Source organism: Dioscorea cayenensis, chromosome 17, assembly GCF_009730915.1.
Source record: "Dioscorea cayenensis subsp. rotundata cultivar TDr96_F1 chromosome 17, TDr96_F1_v2_PseudoChromosome.rev07_lg8_w22 25.fasta, whole genome shotgun sequence".
Taxonomy (NCBI): Eukaryota; Viridiplantae; Streptophyta; class Magnoliopsida; order Dioscoreales; family Dioscoreaceae; genus Dioscorea; species Dioscorea cayenensis.
In genome coordinates, this window is record NC_052487.1 from 21,576,248 (window position 1) to 21,602,405 (window position 26,158).

General features: G+C 37.8%; 4 protein-coding genes across 5 annotated transcripts; all 4 read left to right on the forward strand.

The window, feature by feature from the left end:
- The first annotated feature begins 3,546 nt into the window (after positions 1-3,546).
- On the forward strand, positions 3,547-4,980 carry LOC120281283 (putative receptor-like protein kinase At3g47110). Its single transcript, XM_039288145.1, has one exon. The coding sequence runs from the start codon at positions 3,547-3,549 to the stop codon at positions 4,978-4,980; it is 1,434 nt and encodes a 477-aa protein (XP_039144079.1).
- On the forward strand, positions 4,973-6,898 carry LOC120281340 (probable LRR receptor-like serine/threonine-protein kinase At3g47570). The gene is made up of 2 exons (XM_039288188.1): positions 4,973-6,308; positions 6,382-6,898. The coding sequence occupies exons 1-2, from the start codon at positions 4,994-4,996 to the stop codon at positions 6,717-6,719; spliced, it is 1,653 nt and encodes a 550-aa protein (XP_039144122.1). The 5' UTR covers positions 4,973-4,993; the 3' UTR covers positions 6,720-6,898.
- Positions 6,899-17,895: 10,997 nt separating this feature from the next.
- Positions 17,896-18,941, forward strand: LOC120281284 (putative receptor-like protein kinase At3g47110). Its single transcript, XM_039288146.1, has one exon. It carries the CDS (start codon positions 17,896-17,898, stop codon positions 18,928-18,930), a length of 1,035 nt encoding a protein of 344 aa, XP_039144080.1. The 3' UTR covers positions 18,931-18,941.
- Positions 18,117-21,431, forward strand: LOC120280061 (receptor kinase-like protein Xa21). Of its 2 annotated transcripts, XM_039286773.1 has the most exons (3): positions 18,117-18,187; positions 19,273-20,664; positions 20,786-21,431. In XM_039286773.1, the coding sequence occupies exons 2-3, from the start codon at positions 19,317-19,319 to the stop codon at positions 21,193-21,195; spliced, it is 1,758 nt and encodes a 585-aa protein (XP_039142707.1). In that variant the 5' UTR covers positions 18,117-18,187; positions 19,273-19,316; the 3' UTR covers positions 21,196-21,431. The 2 variants fall into 2 exon arrangements, with proteins under 2 accessions (XP_039142707.1, XP_039142705.1); XM_039286771.1 differs by lacking the exon at positions 18,117-18,187 and having other exon boundaries at positions 18,876-20,664.
- Positions 21,432-26,158: the final 4,727 nt, after the last annotated feature.

Below are 26,158 nucleotides of genomic sequence, written 5' to 3' on the forward strand. Positions count from 1 at the left end.
AGATGGAGAAACAAGTTATGGTTTTGATGTTTTCCAATGTCTATTAGGTTCTCGCACATTGGATGTGTGGCCATTTGCCAGCTTCAAGTCAATTGGGCTAGATCTAGGGCTTGACAAACTATAGGATATGTGGCTCTACATAATATCTATCAATTTTTTGCTTTGCCGAATCAAAGCCCAAAAAAACAAAAATTGCATATGCTTATATGCTTACCGAATATTGCAATAAATTCTGTAGGGTGTGGAGTAGGTGGTCAGGTTTTTCTTGAAGGGGTTGAATATATATATTTTTTGGAATAAAATGGTTAAACCACAAATTCATTAAAAACGAAAGCAAAAGAACACACAAATCCCTCCCCCATCAATACTGTTCAAATCCCTTTTCAATATATTTTTCATGGCCTGGGTGCAAGGGGTAGGGCAAGGGTTCAAATTCCTCCCCTTGCAGTACTATTCCTATACTGTACATTTGGGTCAAGTACTGTTCCTATACTATTCATGATCTGGGTGTGGGTACTTTGTGGGAGAAACAGTGGTTTTACCCCTCCAAGGTTGCAGGGCGGGGAGATTTTCCTAAGAGGTTTGTAAGCCACCGTAATTGGTGCATCTTCGTACCTGTCTGTCCCTTTGACAATCTTTTAAATGGGAGGCGCTTGTTGCCTATTAGTAAAAAAAACACACACAAATCTGGAGACAAACAGGAAACAAAAGAAGAGAAGAACAACAACAAACACAACAGGGTAGAAACGGGACGCAGTCACCAGTGGTGAAGCACGCTTCTACAAAAGTAGACCACACAACAAGGGGAGAGAGAAATGCTTACAGGGAAGAGAATTAAGGATGAATATAGCTATGGAATTCTAATTCTAGATATGCTTACAGGGAAGAGACTTAAGGATGAGATTTTCAATGATGGCCTAAATCTTTATGGGTCTGTAAACATGAATATTTCCTTGAATCAACTCACAGAAGTTATGAATCCAATAGTGCTGTCATAATTAAGGATTGCTAAATAATAGAATCCAAGAATGTGTGGCAGCTGTGCCAAGACTGGGCCTTCATGCTCAAGTGAATCCTTGAGTAACATAAAAAGCATTGCCGATATATGTTGCAGTTGAAATGGTTCACATTAGGGATATGCATACCTGAAACTTGGTATTAATCAAGGACAGCCAAGTGTTAAAATTAGCAAATTAAGGCCCATCTAAGTTGGTGATATTTGCTTCTTTCCTTTTCCCTTTCACTATAATAACTAGCAAACTGCTAGGTAGCCATGGATGGATATTCTCCTTATACCACTATTTCCTAAATGCCATTTGTTCTTTTTGCTCTTGCTATCTTCGCCCTTGATTCTTTTCCCTTTTGGACCCTTAGCACTTGTGACGGGGACCTTCTGTTTTCTATTTCCTAAAAGCCATCGACAAGCATAGTTACTTAAGAGCGGGCGCATGAGCTGAGAATTGATCATCTAGTTCCAAAAACTTATTAAAAAAAATTGAATCAATAGTACTTTTTATAAAAAAAAAATCTTACAAAAGTACTGTAGGGCCTGGGGAGATAATCTTTGTACTTTTGCATAAAAAAAAATTCTTTGAACTTGTGTGCTCTCTACCTTTTAAGAAAGAAAACACTAGTGTGCTCCAATGGATAATCATATCCTACTAAGTCATTATTCCTATTAAGAAAAAAAATTCTTTGAACTTGTGTGCTCTCTACCTTCTAAGAAAGAAAACACTAGTGTGCTCCAATGGATAATCATATCCTACTAAGTCATTATTCCTTTTAAGAAAAAAAATTCTTTGAACTTGTGTGCTCTCTACCTTTTAAGGAAGATGAACTCATTATTCCTATTTCAAAAATTCCTCCCCCACAAAACTTCAAGCCTACGAAATGCGCTAGTCGTCCATCGTTTACTTAGTGACAGATACTGAATCACTAGACTAGAAACATATCAGACCTCTGAAGCTAATCAAGCAATCCCAGCGTTTCTCACACGCTTTAAACAATTACGGGGCTGTGGGGATGGGAATGAGAATGGAACAAGGATGGGAATAAGACCAACTAACCTGTGAAAATGACTCACTAATTAATGATAACATTTTGACATTAGGTTCCCAGAAGACTAGTGCTGGAGAGAGTTGATGCATGTTGCGCAGTGTGTACACACCATTAGCAAGGTAATGGCGAGTATAAAATAAAAAATCAGCAAAGAAAAATTTTTTGATGGGAGAAACCTAGTAATCTGGTGGTAATTTACTATAAAGTGTGCAAAGAGGTGAGAGTTCAAAACTTTACATTTGAAGTACTATTCACATAATGTATACTAATGTCAAGTACTATTTATCAATATTGTTTGTTGGTCCAAGTGTAGGTCTCTAGTGAAAGGAACACTATTTTAATTTCTCTAGGATTACATTTTGAATAAGGTGGATAAACCACAATTTATTAAAAGAAAGAAGTAGCAAAGTACAGAGTACAAAAATTCTCTAGGATTACATGACATGAGAAATTTATCCCTAATAGTTGTTAAGCCATCGTAATTACTGTACTTCCTTAAATGTTTCTTTAACAACATTCGTCACTGTAAGTTATTCCTAGTTGGTTGAGACGCAAATTTCTCAGAATGAAGTCTTGAAAATTGTAGATTCTCTAATGCTATCACAAAACTATATGCAAGGAGAAAGAGTATTTGGTTCTGTGGCACGGGTAGATCTTTCATGCTCAATTGATTCTCCTTATGAGCGATCGAACATGGCTGAGGTTTTTGAGCGTTGCGCTTATATATATATATATATTAATGTTTTATTAGTTTTTTTTTACAAAGGCGAGAAGCGCCAATGTTCTATTGTGAACTGAACTTTTTTTTTCTTTTTTTATTTTTTATTAAAGTGATAAACAACATATGTATTAGAATCTGACCGTATACAACTTAGTAGCACGAGAACAGATCTAGGCCATTTTAAGCACATTCTTCATCTTCTAGATGTTAAGCATATTCTTCATCTTCTAGTTATTCCTTTCTGGCTTTAGAAACGTTGGAAGGGCCAGATAATATGAACAAGAAAAGTAAAAAGGGGGATTGGAAGTTAAAAAAAGGGTGAAGGCACAGCCTTACCAGCAGCTGAAATAACAAAATGTTTCCAGATAACTGAACAAATCATAGTAAAAAATGTACCGGAATTGGATATTGTTGTTTTCCGTCTTTATTTTTAATAAATCTGTGGTTTATCCACTTTTATTAAAAAAATATACCGGAATTGATTGACAGTAACATTTTTTTTGAAAAATTGAGTTGATGTGACATTTGACTTGACTACAAAAACAAGAACCTAAGTATTGGTTTCACTGTCATCAAGGGTTCCATTTTCTAGTCTTTCATTGAACATCCCATTTTCTAGTCCTTCACTTCACACGTAACAATACCTGCTCTACTGATATTTCCTGTCTAAATCACTGCTTATATAACACAGGTGAATTCTTGTGTCATGAGTCTTATATCATGAACTAGTATCATTTTTCCCTCTAATAAATTCATTAAACATCACAATGAAGGCAATTGTTTGCGCGGTTGTCCTCATGTTCTTGAAATCGTTACTGTTATCACAGTATAAACTTGCTGCGGCATTGAGCAACCATACAGAAAGATCAGCGTTGCTAGCATTCAGAGATCAAATAACCAGTGATCCTTCTGGTGTTCTAAAAGCATGGAACAACTCCATTGATTTCTGCAAGTGGCATGGAGTCACATGTGGCCGCAAGCATCCTGGGAGGGTTATTGCTCTGGATCTTGCTTCCGGGGGCATGGCCGGTGCCATCTCTCCTGCCGTTGGCAACCTAACATTCTTACGGAAACTGCTGCTTATGGAGAATGGTTTCAATGGTGATATCCCAAAAACCATTGGCCACTTGCACCGTCTACAACACTTCAACATGAGCTTTAATTCACTCCACGGTTCCATTCCCGCCAGTCTAGCCAACTGCTCGGATCTCAGAGTCCTTGACTTCAGTGCAAACAAACTCACCGGGATGATTCCTGTCGAGCTCGGATATCTACCAAAGCTTGATCAGTTGGTTCTCGACAATAATAGCTTTGTAAGTGTCCTTCCATCTTCTCTCGGAAACCTTTCTTCTCTCACAATACTTTCAATAAATTGTGGGCTAGGGAGTGGTTCAGCGTCTTATTGCTTGCATGGCAACATCCCAGAGGAGCTGGGAAACCTTGCTAAACTTCGGTTAATCGATGTCTCCGGAAACATGCTTTCTGGAACAATGCCTCCATCCTTGTTCAATCTCTCATTGCTCCATACTTTGGCGGTTGCTGTTAATCAGCTCCATGGGAAGCTTCCACCAAGTATAGGCACCACACTTCTACATCTGGAAGCCTTTAAATTGGCAGGTAACAGATTCACTGGACCAATTCCAGTGTCACTATCTAATGCCTCCAGCCTCTCTGTTGTTGAGCTTTCACAAAATAATTTCGGTGGCCAAATTCCTCCTGAAATTGGAAGAGCTGGAAACATATGGTACTTTAATCTAGAAATCAATCAGCTCGAGGCATATGATGCCGGTGATTGGATGTTCATGGATTCTCTGACAAACTGCAGCAGTTTGCAGATGTGGGCTCTTGATGAGAACAAGTTGGCAGGTGAATTGCCAAGCTCCATAGCCAACCTCTCCATAGAGCTCCAGTATATATACTTGGGAGGAAACCATATATCAGGGTCACTACCTTCAGGGATTCAAAACCTTGCTAATCTTTATACACTGGATATGACCCTTAACCAACTCACTGAAACCATTCCAGAAGGCATTGGAAAACTCCAGAATCTACAGTTCTTGGGCCTTTCTAGCAATAAGATCATAGGCCACATCCCAGCCTCCCTTGGAAACCTTACTCAATTGGCATCTCTCTATCTAGATGACAATGATTTGGAAAGGTCCAATCCCTTCATCACTGGGGAGCATCCAGAGACTGAATGAATTACAGCTGTCCATGAATAGACTCAATGGCAGTGTACCAGTAGAGATACTTAGCCTTTCCTACCTATCCAATTTTATTATGCTTTCTGACAACTTCTTGACTGGATCCCTTCCTATTGAGGTTGGCAGATTGAGAAACATAAGAACCCTCCTTCTGTCTCACAACAAGCTTTACGGTGAGATCCCAACAACCATCAGCGGCTGTGTGAGCTTAGAGGTGCTCGAGCTTGATGATAACATGATCCAAGGAACCATTCCTCCATCCTTGAGCAACATAAGAGGGCTTCAGATTCTTAATCTTTCAAACAATTCGTTATCAGGATCAATACCTCAATCTTTTGGCAGTATGAAAGGCCTCCAAGAGCTGCTTCTTTCACACAATAACTTGTCAGGGTCCATACCCAAAGTCATGGAGGACATGACTGGTTTAATATACTTGGATCTCTCCTACAACAATCTTCAGGGTGAGATACCCAAGAAGGGCATCTTTTCAAATGCTTCTGCCATCTCAGTCACTGGGAATCCCGGCCTTTGTGGGGGTCTTTCACAAATTCACTTGACTGCATGCCCTCTCAAAACATCTGAGAAGAGAACAAGGTGGCGGCTCTTGCTAACAGTTGGTACACCAATTGCTTGCTTCATCCTTTTTTCATCCTTTGCTTTTCTTATTTACAAAAGGCAGTCCAGGAAGAGGGCTTCATCCGAAATCTCCATGAACTCTCATTTCCCAAGAATTACATATGGAGATTTACTCAGGGCCACTGGTGGCTTCAGCGATGATAATCTTGTTGGCAGGGGAAGACATGGTTCGGTGTATAAAGGAATTCTGGAGACTCTCAATACTACTACTGTGGCTGTCAAGGTGTTCAACCTTGCAGAGCAGGGGGCATCCAGGAGTTTCTCTTCGGAATGCAAGGTGCTGCGAACCGTCCGGCATCGCAACATTATCAAGGCCTTTACCTCCTGCTCAAGCATTGATTCCAGGGGCCATGATTTCAAAGCATTGGTCTACGAGTTCATGTCTAATGGAAGTTTAGAGACATGGTTACATCCACAAACAGAGGAGGAGCAGCACAAGAGTCAAAGTTTAACTTTCATCCACAGATTGAGCATAGCCATAGACATTGCTGATGCGTTGGAGTACCTCCATGAAGGTTGTCAACCACCAATGGTGCATTGTGATATCAAGCCTGGCAACATCCTCCTTGACAATGAGATGGTTGCTCATGTTGCAGATTTCGGTCTAGCAAAAGTGCTCTCTGGTTCCTCTCGAGCATCTTCACGTAGCTCCATTGATATCAGGGGATCCATAGGATATGTTCCTCCAGGTGATATCCAGTTTATCAATTATTTCTTCTCATTTCTTTTACATTATTTTTCACACTTGGATACAATTTGCAGAGTATGGAGTTGGTGGTCAAGCGATCACTTCTGGAGATGTGTACAGTTACGGAATTCTTCTCCTTGAGATGTTAACAGGGAAGAGGCCAGCTGACGACATGTTCAAAAATGGTCTGACACTCCGCAAACTGGTTGAGATGCAAATTTCTAGTGAAGGATTCTTGAACATAGTAGATCCTCTAATGCTGTCACAAAACCATGCAAGTAAGGAGGAAGAGTGTTTTGTTTCTGTGGCACTGGTGGGTCTTTCATGCTCAATTGATTCTCCTTATGGGCGACCAAACATCGCTGAGGTTGCAACAAAAATGCATGCTATCAAAACTGGTATAAAAAATTAAACATCAGAGAACTCCTTTCAGGGCTGCTCCTAATACTGGTTAACCTGGAGATGCCCAGGGTGTTTTTTTCTCCTTTATGTTTGTGTGCTCTTTTGTGCTAGTCCTTTTTTTTTCTATTAATGCTTTTTTATGTCTGTTGTTTCACAGCTCCCACATCTAGTGGATTGTTTTGTTTTTTACTTGTGTTGTTGTTTTTTTTTTTTGAATTAAATGTGGATAAACCACAGATTTATTAAATAAAAAATTAAATAATAGTACAAAGATAAAACAAAGATGCAGGAAAAGAGTCATCTCTCTCACCAGGGGTAAGGAAGAACAAAGACACCAAAGAGAGTAAAAGAACAAACAGGGAAAGGAAACTAAGAAGACGGAAGATGTCGTCTGACATCTCAGGTCTACTTATACAGACATCAGGGTCACCTACTCCAGTGCAGCATCGAGGTCATGATAGCCAGCAGAGGTAGATTCTCTAGCGCTAAAGAAGTTGAGTAAGCGCTTGATTTTCAAGGAAGCTTCATTGAGTGGTTGCTGGTGTCTCTCGAGATTGTAGGAAACCAAGAAAGAAGCATATTAGCAGATTTAAATATAACATTGTAATGCAGTAAAGCATTCATTTGAAAAATACGAGAATTTCTTTCAATCTAGATATTCCACAAGATAGCTCGGGAAATGAGATCCCAAGAAATTCGGTGCTGGGGAGTAAGAGAAGATAACCAGGTGGTCCAGAGTAAGGAGATCGATTGTGGAAGAAGATTAAAGTCTAATGCTTGAGAGAAGAAAGCCCAGATACGTTTAGAAAAAGGTGATTCAGGCTTTCAGTAGGATTGTGACAGAGGACACATGTATCAGAGATATTATGAGTGATACACACTTTTTTGAACAGATTTGCAAGAGTAAGGACTTTGTCCTCCCCAGCGAGCCAGCAGAAATGGGAAATTTTGCTAGGGCAACGGATTTTCCAATAAAAAGGTTAATGCGAGCTTCGCAATCCACTATCAATAAGAAATTTGTAGAATGATTTGACTATGAAATTTCCACTTTTTTTCTGGAGCCCATAAGGCAATATCATCCTGATTAAGATAACAATCAGGGATAATTTCCAAGAGTAAGGATAACATATCAGGAGAATCTGAGGAGAAAAAAATCTCCGGGTTGTTTAGGTGTTGTGAAAATTGCCTGATAGTTATCCAAGGAGTGGTGTATTGGGAAAAGAGGTTCGGCCAGAGATCTTTGAGTAGAATCCCAGCATGCCAACGATCAAACCAAAGAGAGGTGTGAGAACCATTTCTGATAGTTTTGTTAATACAGGAGCGGAAAGCAGGTAAAATAGAGGTCACTCCTGCCCAAAAAAAAAAGATTTATTTCTAGGTCCTTGTGTTGTTGTTATACTCTCTTTTCTTTTAATGAAATGTGGTTTATCCACATTTTCAAAATAAATAAATAAATTGCATATCTTAGCAAAAATGCACGCTATCAAAATTCCATGTTCAACTCTTCTTTTTTTTTGCTCGGGTCTTTGGACCTTGTTAGGTGTTTGTCACCCTTGGTGATGGACCTTTTGTTGTTTCCATTGTTTGTTCCTTTTTGTACTTGCTTTGTTTGTTGTTTCTTTTTCAATAAATTTATGGTTTATCCACTTTTTATCATTCCATGTTCAATTGATCAACCTGGACGTCTTCTTCTAAGGGTGTGATTTTCTGTTATTTAGTTTGTCTTTGGTTCTACTATTTTGCTATTATCATTCCACTACTAGTGAAATTTCTGCTATTTTTCTCCTTCATCTAGCTTTTTAGCTCTTTTATGCAAAAAAATAGAAATAATAAAAATAAAAATAATCAATCACATGCATCTTCTTTGGGCATTTGCAGCTAGATGTGGCCATTTTGAATTGAAACCGTGGAACTGAACTGGAACCGAACTGCAAAAAGCCAGAACTAGAACCGAAAAAACCGTAACCGTCCTAACACCGGAACTGGAACCTTCATATAAGGTTGGGTTCAGGTTTCAAAATTTAAAAACCGTGGAACCACCAGTTCCACTTGAATCAAAATATCAAATTATTTAATTATATATATATTATTATATATTTATATTATATAAAATAATGTTATGACTTATGATATCTGATTAGGTTTAACTGTTTAATACTTTGAGTCGTGTGAATCATCTAATTAGGTTAGGTCTGAACACTTGAATTAAACCAATTGATTAAGCTTTTATTTTGTTGATTTGTTCTCTCTTTTGGGTCGACCCTCTCTTGAAGACTTGAAAACCCTAAATCCCTTTTTAATGAAATCCTAATCCTAGATCTCTATCCGAGGGCGCGGGTCGGATCGATCTGTGATGTGGAAGCCTGGCCTGATGGTGGAGAAGGTGGGGAGGAGCAAGCTCGAGTGGCAGCAAGATGGCAGGGAGTTCGTCTTCGATGGATTACTAGAGACGGTTCTTCCTTAGCTCGATCTAGGATATCTTTGACTTGATAAAGAAGGTGATCATGGTTGCTGCCTTCTAATTTCTAAGGAGTTCCTTCTGAGACGGGATGGAATCTCTGTAACTTTCTTTGCTCACCGGATTGTGGAGGTGAATAACATCATAAAAAAAAATAGCCTGAACCGTTTGAACCGTCAAACTGGGCTGATGAATCGAACCGCGAGCCGGAGCCGAACCAGAACAAAACCGCCAAGAACCTTGCCTAGGCGGTTTGGGTCTTGTTCAAAATTTTTTGGAACCGGAACCGGCGGTTCAGGAACCGTAATCGGCGGTTCCTGAACCGTGGCTATGTTTATTTGCACGACTAGATCGGGAAAATGATCAAAATAGAAAAACTCCACCCTCAAATATTAAATATAACTTTAGCTTTCTCGGCTCTCACCTCTAACTCCGGGGAGAGTATGCCTAATATCATCCCTTCTTTGAGGCGTTTAAGCTGATTAACTCGCTTATGTGCCACCTAACACGGATGATCATCCATGATGATTATTTTTCAAAAGTGCTTGGCACTCTCAATTGTTTGTTTACTTGTTTTTTGTAACTGCATTCATCACCAATAAATCCAAGACATCTCCCCTATTGTTATCCTATTCTAAGTTGATTTATTTTGTATTGTATCAGTTAGTTATTTTATATTCTTTGTGTGAGTGTACTTTTTTATTTTAATTAAATCGACGCTTATTTATTTTTTTAAAAAATATAAATAAAAAAAATGACTAAAATACAAGATATAACCTAAATGTTGTAAGTGAATAAAATCAAGAACAATATAAAAACACTGAGGGGTGAGGGCTAAAATGAGGAAGTATACTCCTAGGATTACCAACTCCTTTTTTTTAATAAAAAAATTACTTATCTCAGAAACAATGCCCATCCAACCAAAAAAAAAAGCATTTAGATGGTTGGGTTAAAGATTTGGGCCCCGGGCTCCTTTTTCTTGCTCTCTTATGCTAAAGCTATCATTTGGCAAATTTGGATATGAAGAAATGCTTGCATTTTTAATTGTTTTACCTTATCTGCATCTTTATTATTCTTGAAAAATTGTCATATATTTCTTTATTGGGTCAATATAGTTTCAGTCTCCAAAAGACAGAAGTTAAAGGAGACTTCTTCAGCCATTAGGCATTGCATTCAGTTTTTAAGATCCTCCCCGCGCGATGAGTACAACTGTGATGATGGCCATGATGAGTTCACTGGCTAGTCCTCCTGCTTTCATCAAGCACATCCGCTAGGGGTTTCCTACCCTGGGGGACACTCGTGTCGTTGTTTGGATTGTTGTGCCCTAGTTGTGTGTGCTCCTTCTATGTGTTTCACCACTGTCTATGGTTTTGTTCTGTTTCTTTTGTTTGTTTTCTGATCTATTGTTTGGGTTGTTTGGTTTGAGAACCACGTCCTGAGGTTGTTTTGTTTTTCTTCTCTGTATGTTTTCTCCCCTGTTTGTGAGTTCTCTTTTTTTAATGCATTCGTGGTTTATCTATTTTTTCAAAAAAATAAAATAAAATAAAACATGGGAAGGTGGAACACATCTCGATCAGAACACATGAAGAAAATTTTATTTTTCTCAAAAGCATAGTTTTTCGATAATAGATCATGGGCAATCCATAGACATATATTGGTCCAAGTTTATTACTGAAATTTTTAAATATGTAATCAGGCTTTTTTATTTAAAAGAGAAGAGACCTGTCAAACATATCTAAATTTCATTTCTCACTAGGGTCGTCAGTCCTGTATTTCGTCGATATTGTTGTCCTTCTAAAGAAACTAAGATTGCCTCTTAATTTGTGTCCCTTGCCTTTGTATCTCTTCATTCTCTCACTTTTGTAAATATATCTCATCATTCATCTCTGTTTTTCTATCTTTTGATATTTCTTAACAGATGTGGTTTATTTTTTAAGAAGAAACTCAAACTCTTAATTCTTAATTGATAAAAAAAAGTGAATATCAACTCTCTATTAATTTTTTGTCTTCCATATAGGACTGTTATTAATTCCTGAACATATAATATTTTTTTTATAAAAACGACAAACGATATATACATCAAGGAATATGCACGAACTACGAATTAATCATCAACTCCGCACACCCTCAGTCGGGGATAAGGGGTTTGGATAACGAGTCCTCACACACAACCAGTGATCCACTACCATTATCGATTCCAACAAGTGTTGAACTCTAGATTTTTTTTATTGTCTAACCCTCGTTTCCGGCAATAAAGCTAAGTACCACTAGGCTATGAACCCTTTGGTGAATATATAATTTATATTAATTCAATTCCAGGACCTATAATTTATAAAATCCACCTCGCTTGTTTAGTCACACATAATATTGCTATATCCTATAGCTATTAGAGTCTTAGATTATTTCAATCAGTTCAACCTTAATTGGAGATAAAGTGAGTGAGTATAAAAATACTCCTTGCCCTAATTGAGTCCCCATTTCAACAAATAAGGCAGTTAATTACGAAATGTATTGCGATAAATCAAGGTTGTCAGACCCGGACCGGCCCGGCCGGTTCAACCGGAAAAACCGGGAACCGGCCATGTGGCCGGCCCGGGTATACCCCATTGACCCGGGTATTAAAAAACTCGGTGTTAACCCGGTGACCCGGGCGGTTCAACCGGGAACCGGTTGACCCGGCCGGGTCAATCGGGTCACAATGTTTAATTTTTTTTACATTATTTAATAATTTATTATTATTTTCTCATTAAAAATCACAAAATCGTGTATATTTATTAATATTAATTTATAATTTATAATTAATAAATAGAATTACAATATATATATATTACAAAAATAAACATTTAAAAATAAAATATATTAATGTGTTATGTAAATACTTTCTAAAAATTTAATTTATTAAGAAAATAAAACAATAAATGAGTGTAATTTTATTATAAAAATATAAAATTAAAGTATTCTAATTAAATAAAAAATATAAGAAAATCTAAAACAAAATAAAAACTCAATTGAGATATAAGAATTAGTGAATTAAATTTCTTATTTATTTTAACAAAATCAACCAATAAACAAATAAATAAATAAATAACATCGAGAGAAGTTCGATAATTATATATTAATATATTAAATTTGTAAATATTTAAAAATGTAAAAATAAATGACATAATTAGAAAACTCTAGTGTATATAAGGTCATTTATCAATTTAAATATCAAATTTGAGTAGGTTTTTATAATATAATTATGGGTTTAATATTATATTTGCTTATTATTAATTATTATAATATTTTTTATATTTAATTATTGACCCCGGTTCAACCTCGGTTCGACCCGATCGAACCCATTGACTTCTGACCCCTGGGTTTAGCCGGGTCATTGTCCGGGCCGGGTCTGACAACCTTGCGATAAATGCATCAGACCTCTGCCACTAGTCAAAAATGCCAATCCTTTCCCACACGCCTGAAAAATTGAAACCTACAATTGACTCAGTAATAAGATCATTTTGACGTAAGAATTTAAGAAGCCTTGTGCCACAGACAGTTGATTTGACACATGAAAAACTTTCAATACCACACAGCTTTTTTACTCTTCCAATTCTTGCAATGACTAATTGAATATTGTCTTTACTTCTAGCAAGTCTAGCATCCACAGTAGTCTTTAAACTCTGTTACAGAAACAGAAAATTTCAGAGGTCAATGCATAGGGATGATAGCAACTTCCATTTTTACCTACCTATCCATTCCAAAACAAAAGGCTTCTCACATTTATTGAACTAAGGTATTACATCACAGTGGATAGAAAGAGCATCATTTTAAAAGTGAGAAACATCAATGTTCCCATTCTAAAAGCACTTTAAAATAAACTACTAGTAGTCCAGTGATAACTCTGCTACAAATGAGAAACATCTATATTCAGATACTATAAGATACAGTACTGTTTATCATTACTACTTGCTAATCTTTGTGCAGTTCTCTTGCGGGAGGAACAGTATTCCTTCCTTTTTCATGATTAAATGGCAGAGACGATTTATCACTGTGCGATCGTTAAGTCACCGTGACTAATACTATTCCGTGTCTGACTGATTCTTTCTTTCTCTTTTTTTTTTAGTAAAATTAAAAAAACCACAAATTTATTGAGCCTGACTGTTTCTTTGATGACGTTTATCATCTTTATCAAAAAATTAAAAGCATTCTACAACTGCTTCCAGAAAACCTACAATGATTCAGAGCAGCAAAAAAATTAGAAACAGCAGCCAACCGACTCCTTAAAGAGAACCCACCAGAAAATCAATAGCTTCACAATTAAGCTTACAAAAAATAAACAAGGTTTCAGGCCTCAAGTTTAAGGAATGAAGAAAAAATTCTTTCACCCAGCCATGAAGAATAAGCCAAATGAAAAATTTTACACTAGGGGCCACTCAAAGCCTTCAAACATTCAACCAACCATTCCTGATACTCCCCATGAGAATTGTTGAGTTCAGAAGAGGCAGCAGGTCCTAATTTAGCACAGCTATTAAAAGGTTCCCAAGCCCACATATCAGACCTGGATTCATCAATTGAACCCAAACCCAATAGGTGAGAGTTCAGCTGATGCACAAATATATCTGCAGGGCCTCATCCTTCCAATTACAGTCAGCCACAAGAACAGCAATAGTTGCAATACTAATAGATCAAAATCCATTTGTGTATTCAGGTAAATTGGCTTGAGGGCCAGAGGTGTATCAAAACATCAAGGATCCCTAGATTGAGACTATAGGCATCCAAACGTGGGGGCCAAATGATCTAATATAAGCAGTTTCACAAATAGAGTTGGAAAAAGCAAAGGATGGTTTTTATGAATATGCCAAAGATTAAAAAGATCCTATTTAAGATTTAAAATGATTCATCCAATGTTTATCTTCAGCATTAAGAAGACAAAAACATTCTTGGACAAAGAATGGATCCCCCTCAAATTGCTTTGGACCAAAAGAAATAATTACCTGTTTGAAAATATCATCTAATATGGTATCTAGAATGAAGCAAGAAGACAAGTAACATAAGGGGGTTTGAAATGTTTGGCTCGAGCGTAATAGAAGAATCTTTGATGATTGTTTTGATGATTGTTTATCCGTGATTATTAAAGTTTCTCATTTGTTTTTGTTTTGGGTTTCCGCAATTCCCGAGCAGAAAAGACAAAGGCTTGAGGAGGCTTCACATACAGTCAAGAGGAGCCTAAAATTTGTTGAGCCCAGGAGGGGAGAGACTAGCAACCCCTGATCTCCATGGGTATATCCTAGTGGTGTCTTCCTCATAAGGATGCTGTTCTATCCTTCTGTTCCTTTCCACATCTAGTGGACCTGGTTTTTGTGCTGTGTTGTTATTTAGTACTGGTCGGTCTTTCTGGCTGTGTTGCTTTCTTTTCTTGTAAACTTCCTGGTTTGTTACCAGGTCCTGTTGTGTTCTACTTTTAATAAATTGTGGTTTATCCATTTTTTTTTAAAAAAAATAACATAGGGGATTGAAAGTAACATAATGGTTCCAGCCAACTGAAAAAAGTTATAGTAAAAAAATACATAAATTGATTAATAGTAACATTTATCCAGAAATAATACAGAAAATGATTCGTAGTGAGGTGCATGCTGCTGGACTACAAATCTTTTGGCTACTTTTTTTTAAAATAAATTTCTTTTAATTTATCCACTTTTCAAACAAAAATAAAAACATTATTCATCCACATCCATTTTATGAATCTACCATCTATATTTCAGTAACCACTAATTTTTTTTAACGTGGGAAAATAGAAATCTTGGATGATTTGGCCCTCCAATGTCTGACCTTAAGGCGAAGAGATTATAAACACAATTAAGTATAAGGCGTGTTACAATGCAAATGCATGATACCACAGATAAGTCTGATAGTTCAAATTTAACTTGCAACTCATGTCATCTACTTGCTTCCATGATGATTATGCGGGGCAAAAAAATAAAGGACAAATGAATAGGAAGATTCATTTGTCCTTCTTGCCCTTGCTCAGTGGGGGTGTTCTGTAAGTGTTTGTTTTTTTTAATTGAAGTAGTTTATCTACATTTTTTTTAAAAAAATGAACAGGAAGATTCAACACAAAAAAAAAACTATTGTTTTCAGTTTTTTTTCTATGTTACTGTTTGTCCCTTTTGAGTATGTTCTTTATTTATTTATTTTTTTTCTGTGTTTGATGTTTTTCTCTTTTGTATATATTCTCTTTTATACTGTTTTCGTTGGGTTTTTAATATTTTTTTTTCTGTGTTTGATGTTTTTCTCTTTTGTATATATTCTCTTTTATACTTGTTTTCGTTGGGTTTTTTTAATATTTTTTTTTTGTTTTTGAAGAAGTGGATAAACCACATTCATTAATAAAAGGAGACAGTACAAAAAAAAGTAGACTCCAACAAAAGATAACCACCAGGGGTGGTTAGAAGAAACAACAAAAGCAACAAACAAACGAACTAAAGGAAGCGCAGTTCTTTAGGGAAAACAAAGCACATGACTACATCTCGCCCGAGGGAGTAGGTCGCAACAACGGGGCATCCTGCACTGAATCACTGGAACTCAAGAAGTCCAGGCTTCTCTTGATCTTGGATACAGACTCATCCAATTTTGCTTTTTCAATAAATTCATAGTTCATCTAATTTTTTTAAAAAAAACTTTCTAGAAACACACTTCCCAAGTGCCCCCTAAAGTTTGGAGGAATTATAAGTTGCCATGCTCTAGACTCTAGTCTTCCTCACTATCCATAAGAAATATTTGTATCTAATGCAAGCTTTCATTTCTTTTCAACACAATCAACCACCATCATTCTAACAAATTAGTTTATGTCAACTTCAAGGCACCATGGAGTGGCCAGGGTGGAAATTGCTTTGGAAACTCCATGTTGCTCCCCGCATTAAGCACTTTATTTGGCTCTTGCTTCATGGTAGAGTTTCTACTACTGATTACCTCAACAGCATCAACATTGGCCCCAGATCTTTATGTGTTTTTTGCCACATTGATTGTGAATCTTCTGAGCACTTATTTCTTGAATGTCGTTGTGCTCAGATGGTCTGGAACTCTTTGATTCACAGGTTGGGTATCATGATCTCTTTCCCTGATCTTATCTCCACTGGTTTTCGGATCACCCGATTATAATTATTCAATTCACACTATTTCGGTCATTGCGACTTGTATTTGGTATCCGTGGAAGGCTCGTTGTGATGCCATATTTAACAATACCATTCCCAATTTCATTAACATTTCAGTTAAAGCCATTGCACATGTCAAGGATTTTATGCAGGAAAATGCATCTCTGGTTGGAAGGAAGTTACTCCTCAACAATTTTTCAAGTTCATCCGGCCCATTTCTTTTCTTTGCCCACAGATGGATTGGCAGCAACAACATTGGTAAGTTGGGTTTCTTTATCTCCTCTCATTCTTACTGAGTTTATTATGCGAGTTCTTTGCTCGTTCTCTGGATTCAATCTTTCATGCTCGGTCTCAAAGCTATGTGTTTTTGCTATCCAATCTTCTTTGGATGGGCAATCAGGGCGTTCGATGTATTCTCCATTGCAACTATGAATTACCTCAAGCCTTGACATGTGATCATAACCCACTGCGCTATGCTGCCGATCGGGACATCTCCACCGCGAATCTTCTCCTCCAACTTGCTGGCAATCCCAAGCTTGTTGCCATTCCTGCTAGCTGGAACAGCCTTGCTTCTGCTCTGGCTTCTGTTGGCAGCAACAACCATACTCTCAGCCTCTTCCACTCTGGTCGCGATCTGCCCAGATGGCTCATGGATCTCTTCTCTGATTTTGGTTTCATTTTCTAGTCTTGTCTTCTACAGCTTTTTTTGTTTTTTTGCTTTAGTTTAGTTCATGCTTGTTGTTATTTAGGTTTGTTTGTAATCCTGTTGTTTTGTAAACCTTCTTTTTATTATCAATAAATTAAGCTCTACGAGCTCTTCCCTCAGGGGACACATAGCCAGACTCAGAGATTTCAGTTCGGTGGAAGCTATTAAGTTAGTGTTCGAAGTCAATGGTTTAGAAAGTCTACCATCCCAATCAAGGATTTTTTTTATTATCATCATTACAAAGGCTACACATGCCTTGCTCCACAAGGGGTATTCAAAAACATAAACAAATACAATGTGCAACATTTACGGTGGTTTAATCTCTCGGAGATTTACCATGTGGAATGAGTTACGTTGAACAATATTTTTATATAATTTTACATAATATCATACAGTACCACAACGTTGGTGGTTTTGACCACACCCTACTCACCCAGGATTCATGTAACTTCCCATTGGACCACCCGGTGATTGTCCAATCAAGAATTTTAATAATGAAGTTTCTGTTTACCTGAATCAGCAAGACAGATGAGGCACACATCATTCTATTAGGATTTTTTTATATCAAAAACCATGTGAACACTTTGACAAAATTTGCACTTAAACGTAAGCATAAATGCACCCCAGGACATTGATCCAATAATTAAAGAGAGACGCCAAAAAAATAGCAATAAATAACAAGAAGAATGAGACGAGTCGCAAAAAAATTAAAGAATAAAAAGGCGTGGAAACAAGCAAGGGAGTAGTAAGCAGACAACAAGCAAAGACCAACAGCATTATCAGAAAAAAAAAACCTGAAAATAATCATTCTAATTTCCAAAATACTGGTTTTCTAACTCTATTATAAACCCACTGAGTGCAAGCCTCAAGGTGAGATATTGAGTTAGCAATGGAAATGAGAGTGGTCATCTTGTTCCTGTTCTTCTGTTCAAGCATAGTGGTTTTGCTCCTAGTACCCACAACTGAAGCCATCTCACTTGGAAATGAAACTGATAAATTAGCACTCCTAGCTTTCAAGAAGGGAATAATCAAAGACCCCTCAGGAGCTCTGAACTCATGGAATGACACTATCCACTTCTGTGGCTGGGAAGGAGTGTCATGCAGCAGCCAGCAACCCCAGAGGGTTATCACCCTCAACCTCAGCAACCGTGGTTTAGAAGGCTCTATATCTCCATCTATAGGTAACCTTTCCTTTCTCAGGCACATGCTACTCATGGACAATGGTCTTTATGGTGAAATCCCTGGTGACTTTGGTCGTTTGCACTCTCTTAGAGTACTTAACCTTAGTTTTAATTCAATCCATGGTGAAATTCCTGCCAATCTGAGTCACTGCTCAGAACTCATAACCATCCAGTTAGAGAATAACAATCTCACTGGTGTCATTCCTGCTGAGCTTGGATCCACTCCCAAACTTAAATCACTAGCTCTGGACAACAACTATCTCAATGGAGTCATTCCACCTTCACTAGGGAATCTCTCTTCTCTAATGGAGATCTCTTTATTGTATAATAGTCTCCAAGGTGATATCCCAACAGAGCTTGGCAATCTTGCAAACCTGACCTTCTTCCAAGTATCAGGAAACATGCTCTCAGGTACAATTCCATCCAAACTTTTCAATCTCTCTTCCTTATATTTCTTCAGTGCAGCTGGCAATCATCTGCATGGGACCCTCCCACCAAGCATAGGTACGTGCCTTCCAAATCTCCAAGTTCTTTTCCTAGGCATCAACCAGTTTAGTGGACCAATTCCCATGTCATTGACCAATATTTCCAGTCTTGAGGCACTTGATCTTTCACAAAAACAATTTTTAGTGGGAAAATTCCTTCTGAGTGGGGCAGGTTGCAAAATCTGGTTATCCTCAATGTCATCTCAAATCAACTTGAAGCAAGCAATGCAGATGGCTGGCAATTTCTTGACTCTTTGACCAACTGCAGCCAGTTGCAAATGCTTTTCATAGGTGTGAATCAGCTAGGAGGCACTCTTCCTACCTCCATAACCAACCTTTCTATCACAATTCAAAGGATCCGGATCGGATTCAACCCAATAACAGGCACTATACCTTCTGGAATACAGAACCTAATCAATCTGAACATTATGGATACAGCATCCTGCAATCTTGGAGGTTCCATTCCAGAGGGAATTGGCAAACTTGCAAATTTGCAGTTGTTTGACTTGTCTAGCAATCATTTTACAGGAAAAATCCCATCATCCATTGGCAACCTGACCCAATTGAATACTTTGTATTTGTTTGATAATGAATTTCTAGGCCAGCTACCTGCAAGCCTTGGCAACCTCCGGCAGCTAGCAATCATGGATCTTTCCAACAATAGTTTCAGTGGAAGCATACCAAAAGAAGTTGTCAGTCTTCCCTACATTTCTCAATATATTGATCTGTCTAATAACCTATTGGAAGGATCTCTTCCTTCTGAGGTTGGTACGATGAAGAACCTTAGGCAGCTCTCCATCTCCAGAAACAAGCTGTCTGGGGAAATCCCTGTTGCACTTGGTCAATGTGAGATCATGGAAGAGCTAGCATTGGACAACAACTTACTCGAAGGAGCCATTCCTCAAACTCTAAGCAACATGAAAGGCATTCAAAAACTAGATCTCTCACACAATAATTTGTCAGGTGTCATTCCCCCATCCTTCAGTGACCTGAGAGTCCTCCAGGAGTTGGATCTTTCTCACAATAATTTATCAGGGTCCATCCCAGAGTCAATACAAAACCTGAATTCTCTGTTCTACTTGAACCTATCCTATAACCAACTGCAAGGAAAGGTACCTGTAAAAGGAGTATTTGCAAATTTCACTGCTATTTCAATAACTGGAAATGAAGGACTCTGTGGAGGCATTTCGCAAATTCACTTGAATGCTTGCCCATTGGTGACAACTAAGAAGAGAAAAGGTTGGCCTCTTTGGCTAAAGATCATCATCCCAATTGCTGGTGCTCTACTGTTGTGTGTTATCTTGCTAGCCATATGGGCTTTTGTTCATCGGAAACAAAGGGAAAGAAAGAAAACACCAGAGCTGTCTTCATTAGAAGAGGAACGATATCCTAGATTTACATATGCAGAACTGGCCAAAGCAACAGAAGGCTTCGCTTCAGACAATCTAATTGGTAGTGGAAGATATGGTTCTGTGTACAAAGGGAGTCTTGATAATGGCCAAACAATTGTGGCGGTGAAAGTTTTCAAACTTCAAGAAATAGGGGCTTCAAAGAGTTTCTTAACTGAATGTGAAGCAGTGAGGAGCATCCGGCATCGCAACCTTGTCAAGATCATTACTTCATGCTCAAGTGTTGATCACCAAGGCAGAGATTTCAAAGCTCTAGTCTTTGAATACATGCCTAATGGGAATTTAGAGACATGGCTACACCCTGAAGATGATGGGCATCAACAACTGAAACAACTGAGCCTTATTCAGAGATTAAATATAGCTATCAATATTGCTGATGCATTGGATTATCTTCACCACAGCTGCCAGCCACCAATGGTTCATTGTGATCTGAAGCCTAGCAATGTCCTCCTTGACAAAGACATGAATGCTCATGTTGGTGACTTTGGGCTGGCGAAGTTCCTATCTGAAACAATGAGCCAATCTTTGCATGATTCAAATAGCACCATTGGCATTAAAGGAACTGTTGGATATGTGGCTCCAGGTAACGTCCAACTCTATTCCATGTATTCAACCTATGAAACCTAAGCCAAGTTTTATCATCCGTGTTTCACATTATCTAGATACTAAATCACTCCAAAATTATTAAATGTTTGTGGATGCAGAATATGGTGCAGGAAGTCAGGTGTCCACTTCTGGGGATATTTATAGCTATGGTATCATTCTTCTGGAAATGTTCACAGGAAAAAGACCAACTAATGACATGTTCAAGGAGGGTCTGAGCATTCGTGAGTTTGCTGGCAAAGGATCAACTTCAGAGCATGCCATGGAAATCTTAGATGAAATAATGTTCTTAGAAGGGAAGGACAATGCAAACAAGAATGAGATAATGTGGATCAAAGAGTGCTTGGATTCAGTATTAGAGGTTGGGCTTTCATGCTCCAATCCATCACCAAGAGAGAGAATGAGAATCAATGATGCTGTGACCAAGTTGCATGTAATCCGGAATGAATACATTGGTGCTAAGAGGCAAAGCGAAATACATGATGAATCTAAACGAAAGGGTGAACGCTAGAATGAATTTCATGTTAGCCTGATCATGCTTTTGTGCGTTACCTGTCTTGTTTATCATAACTTCACAGAGAACTACTTTCATGATCTCGCACTATTTCATGGCTTCAAAAGTGCTGAAGACTCTGTGATTGTCGTATCTTTGTAGGATCTGTTTGTTGGCTCTGTTTTTATGGCTCTGTATTGTAGAATTTCCTCAAGTGTTGTTTTATACTCCATGTGTCTTTGATTATTATTATATTTATGTGTTTTGTCTATTTTATTAAAAATCCAGAAGGCTATTTTATTAAAAATCAATGGACTTTTATCTCATGGTCGATTTATTTATTTATTTATTTATTAATTTATTTTTCAATAAAGTGGATAAACCACAGAATTATTGAAAAAAAAGAAATACATGAAATTGATTTATCTTTTTGAAACAATAAAAAAAAAGATGGACTACATTTCCTTTTAGCTATGAGTTTCAAGTTTTTTTTTTCTTGTGATTGAAATTCTGGGAAATTGTCAAGGATGATATCTTTAAGCTTTGTGAGGATTTTTATTGGGGAAGAGCCAACCTGGAGAAAATTAACTGGTCGAATATTGCGTTGATATCTAAAAGCCAAAACCCTGAAGATCCTTCGCATTATCGTCCGATCAATCTTATTAACTCTACCCTTAAAATTCTTTCAAAGCTTCTGGCCAACAGACTTGGGGGCAAGATTGATGAGTTGGTTGATACGACGCAATCCGCCTTCATTAAAGGACACTGTATCATTGATAACATTGCTTCTGCGCAAGAGCTTATCTTCTACATGCAGAAGAACCACCTTCCTGGCCTCATCTTTAAGGTGGATTTCACTAAAGCATTTGATACTGTTGAGTGGGGTTTCTTGCTGGACCTTTTGAAAGCGCGGGGCTTTAGTGATAGGTGGGCGGGATGGATTAATTCTATCCTCCTCTCTTCCAAAGCCAAGTTTCTCATCAATGGTACACAAACTGGCTATGTTAGATATCGGAGAGGTCTAAGGCAGGGGGATCCTCTTTCTCCACTGCTGTTTGCTCTAGCTGTGGATGTCCTCAGCACCATGTTCAATAATGCTCTAAATTCGAACATCTTACACGGGGTTGCGTTAGGTCATTCTGGAGTTAAGATGTGTCATCTACAATATGCGGACGATCTCCTGATAATGACAACTGGGGGTGGGGAGGACCTCAGGATTATCAAGCTGATTCTTTACTTATTTGAAGGTCTTTCTGGATTAGCGGTTAACTCAAAAAAATCATGCTTGTACACCTCTCGGAGAAATTTGGATCCTCAAATTCATCTCGCTAGGACACTACACTGTTGTTCGGGGTCCTTGCCTCTCACCTATCTTAGGATTCCCATCTCGGGTGGTAGACCAAGGAAGCAAGTTTGGGATGTCCTAATTGCTAAAATCAAATCAAGGTTGGAGGCTTGGAAACCTAAGCTCCTTTCTTTGGGAGGAAGGCTCACGCTAATTAACTCGGTGCTTACTGCGATTCCCACTTACTGGATGTCGATCTTCAAGCTCCCGTGCTGGGTCACTAAGAGTATTGAGAGAATTAGGAGGGATTTTTTGTGGTCGGGTCCTGAGCACCAGCATCATAAAATTCGGTTGGTCAATTGGACTAGGCTTTGTCGACCAAGAGAGCAAGGAGGATGGAATATTCTTAATGTGGCCAACTTCAACAATGCCCTCCTTGGCAAATGGTGGTGGAAGCTTATCTCAGGAAAACGGTGGTGTGGTGAGGCTATCTTTCGTGAAAATTACTTTAAGAGAGCCCCTTGCTGGAACCTGTATCAGAAATATAGTTGTAAAAGATCATTTCTTTGGAATGGAATTATTCAAACATTACCTGCTTTTAGAGTGAATCTTGTTGCGTCTGTGGGTAATGGGGCTAACACACTTTTCTGGTTAGACAATTGGGTGGAGGGTCGAGCACCTGCAGACATTTGGCCTCACCTCTTCCAAAGCGCCCCCAATAAGGAGGGCACTGTCAGGGACTTGGCTGGTAGAGCTGGGGGTCCTCCTCTAAGGATTCCCCCTGTATCAAAAGTATTATTGACAACCTCACCAACAACCAGTCCCTGGATCGAAGGCATTGGAGATTAACAACGAATAAGGTTTTCACTGTTAAGTCCTTCTATAACTTCCTAAATGATGGCGGACTTCGGTGTCGATGGACCCCTATCATCCTTAAAGGCTTTTGTCCAAACAAGGTTAGCCTGTTTAATTGGCTTGCATTGGATGACAAGATTCTGTCCTTAGAGAACCTTGCGTGGAAAAGATGCAATTTTGTCCTAACGACCACGTGTGTGATGTGTCATTCGGCGGTTGAGTCATCTAATCATCTGTTAATTCTGTGCCCTGTGGCTCGTCACATTTGGGATTTCTTTGGACAGCTTTTTGATGCCAGACGTAGCCCCGATTCCTTGTATGATTTATGGGGAAGTTGGCGTAACACTCTTAAGAAATCCGTGGCATTGTTTTGGGACTTACTGCTTAGAGCTATTACTTGGAATCTTTGGCTTGAGAGAAATGCCCGAATTTTTACTTCTACTTGTACTGCAACTGCTACCATTATTATTAAAATCATTCATATGGTATTGTTATGGTTGAATGCAGTGCCAGATTCCAAAAAGGCAAAACTGAAGGAGCCGATGAAGAAAATCAAGCGGAGTTTGGAGTTCCTCTCTTCTAGAGATGCGGAGCCAGGTGCTCCCCCCGAGCATGATTCTTCCCCGAGAGGTGTCTAGTTGCTGAGTTAGTGTTTCCCTAGAGAGATTCTCTCTCTAGGGGGGGATCTTTTTTGTTTCTGCTTTTTGCTCTAGAACATTTTGTCACTAGTGTCTTCCACTTCTTGTGGGCTGTTTGACACTGCGTTGGTTCCTTTGTTGTTGTTATCAGTTGTTGTTTTTCTTAATATACGCGTTTATCCACCTTTTATCAAAAATCAGACTGAGGGTCGTAATCGGTAATGTAGCAAAGATAGGGTAATATTATAGGAATACTAGGGAATAATATGCAATATTATTATTATTATTATTATTTTGATAAAAATATGTAATATTATTCATTCATTGTTTATTGTGTCCTTTGCATAAGGAGTGGTATTGTTCACTCCTTCTAAAGCTTTATATGATATAAGAGATTTACTATCGTGAAATTATAATTTCCGATATATCATTTTGAAACTAGACTCGACTGGACAATCAATACTCTGCGTGTTAACCCGCCTCACATGATAAATCTCTACGGAGTCATTAAATCCCTATAATTAAGCATCACTGTATTTACCTACCTTTTGACACTCTTCTCTGATGCAATGCTTGTGGTTTTGTAAAAAGTTAAAAAGTGACTAATAACATGAAAACAGTAGATCACTGGTAGAATATTCCTTTAAATGAGTTTTCAAATGTACACAATCCCCATGATGGAAGAATGACAATTCATTGTAAGTGGAAAGTTGAAATTCAACGACTTTTCAAAAGAGTTGGTAGTTTGTACATTTTATAAATAAAATAAAATAAAATTCCTAATGTACACCACAGTGGGGGTGAATATGGACTTCTAATGGAAGACACATCTTATCTCATAGGATAGAATGATAGAATAGACAGATTCCCTGCAGATGTAGACTATAAAATGAAAAATGGACAACCATTATTTCAAAAGGTTGAAAAGACATTCTGTCAAAAGAGAACAGGTAGCTCTCATGCCCATCGGAAACTTCGTTAGTTACTCAACATCCACATCATTTAACCAAAAGTAAAAAGACCTACTGATAAAGCGGGTTTATCATCTGTCAAAACAAATGTAAACCATGGTCCTGCTTCCCCATTTGTTCTCTACAAACCTGGTTCTTCGCTCCTTCATCTTTCTATGAATCATAAATGTCTGAGGAATCAAAGGCTAAGGAAGTTTGACTGGAAATATGCCTATCTATGTGGCTAGAACTACACCAAGCAGGGCATTCGTTTCTCACACGCAAGGAAGCATTAATCGAACCAAACAAGAAAATGACCCGAGAAGTCTTCCACTTTTGTATTCCAAGCATAGTAGATTTGAATTTAACAGTTGAGGAGGAAACAAAGTACCCACATCTTCCGTGTAAACTGCTCTAAAAAAATGGAGCATTTTTATAGTAAAAATCCCCGTTTTTATTATGTAAATTATTTTTTTTTAATAAAATAGGTAAATCATTTATTTATTAAAAGAAGAGAACTGTAACAAACAGAACAAGAAAAAAAAAAACAAAAACAACAACAAACAACAAACATCAAACAAACAGAGACAGAACACAAGCACGACTAGTATAGAAGACAACGACAAATTTATTGTAAGAATTCTCGTTTTCATTATGTAAATTTTACTTCATTGATAATTTATCAAATTAATTAAGTTTATTTTTGTTTGATAAAAGTGAACAAACCAATAATTTATTGAAATGAAAAACAATTAGTACAAAAAAATAACAAATTAAAACAAACAGTAAATTAGAAAAGAAAAAAACATAAAAAAAAGGAAAAAAACGCTAGGACCAAATAGAGTTAGGAGGCCATGTGATGCACTCCTGAAGTCCATACACTACAAAAAGGAGAGCAAGCCCTAGCTGAGAAGATGAAATCCGGAGAAAAGTGACAAAGATTTACTCATGCTGTCAAAGATGGTGGATCACTCATGATGTTATTATACTAAAATTATTTATATGTTTTTTGTCTGGATTTATGCTGCTATGAACCCGCATTATCAAATACCTACTTACTCAATCCAGAACCTTAAGCGCTCTCTTATCTTCTTCCTAAGTGAGTGACCGATTGAGCACACCAACATCACGGCAGAACCATCTCAAATTAGTTAAATTGTCTAATTCTTCTTTGGATATTTACTGTCTGTAGTATAACAAAATTAATAAAAATAAATAGATCACAACTAAAGTTGGAGAATTTTATCATAACT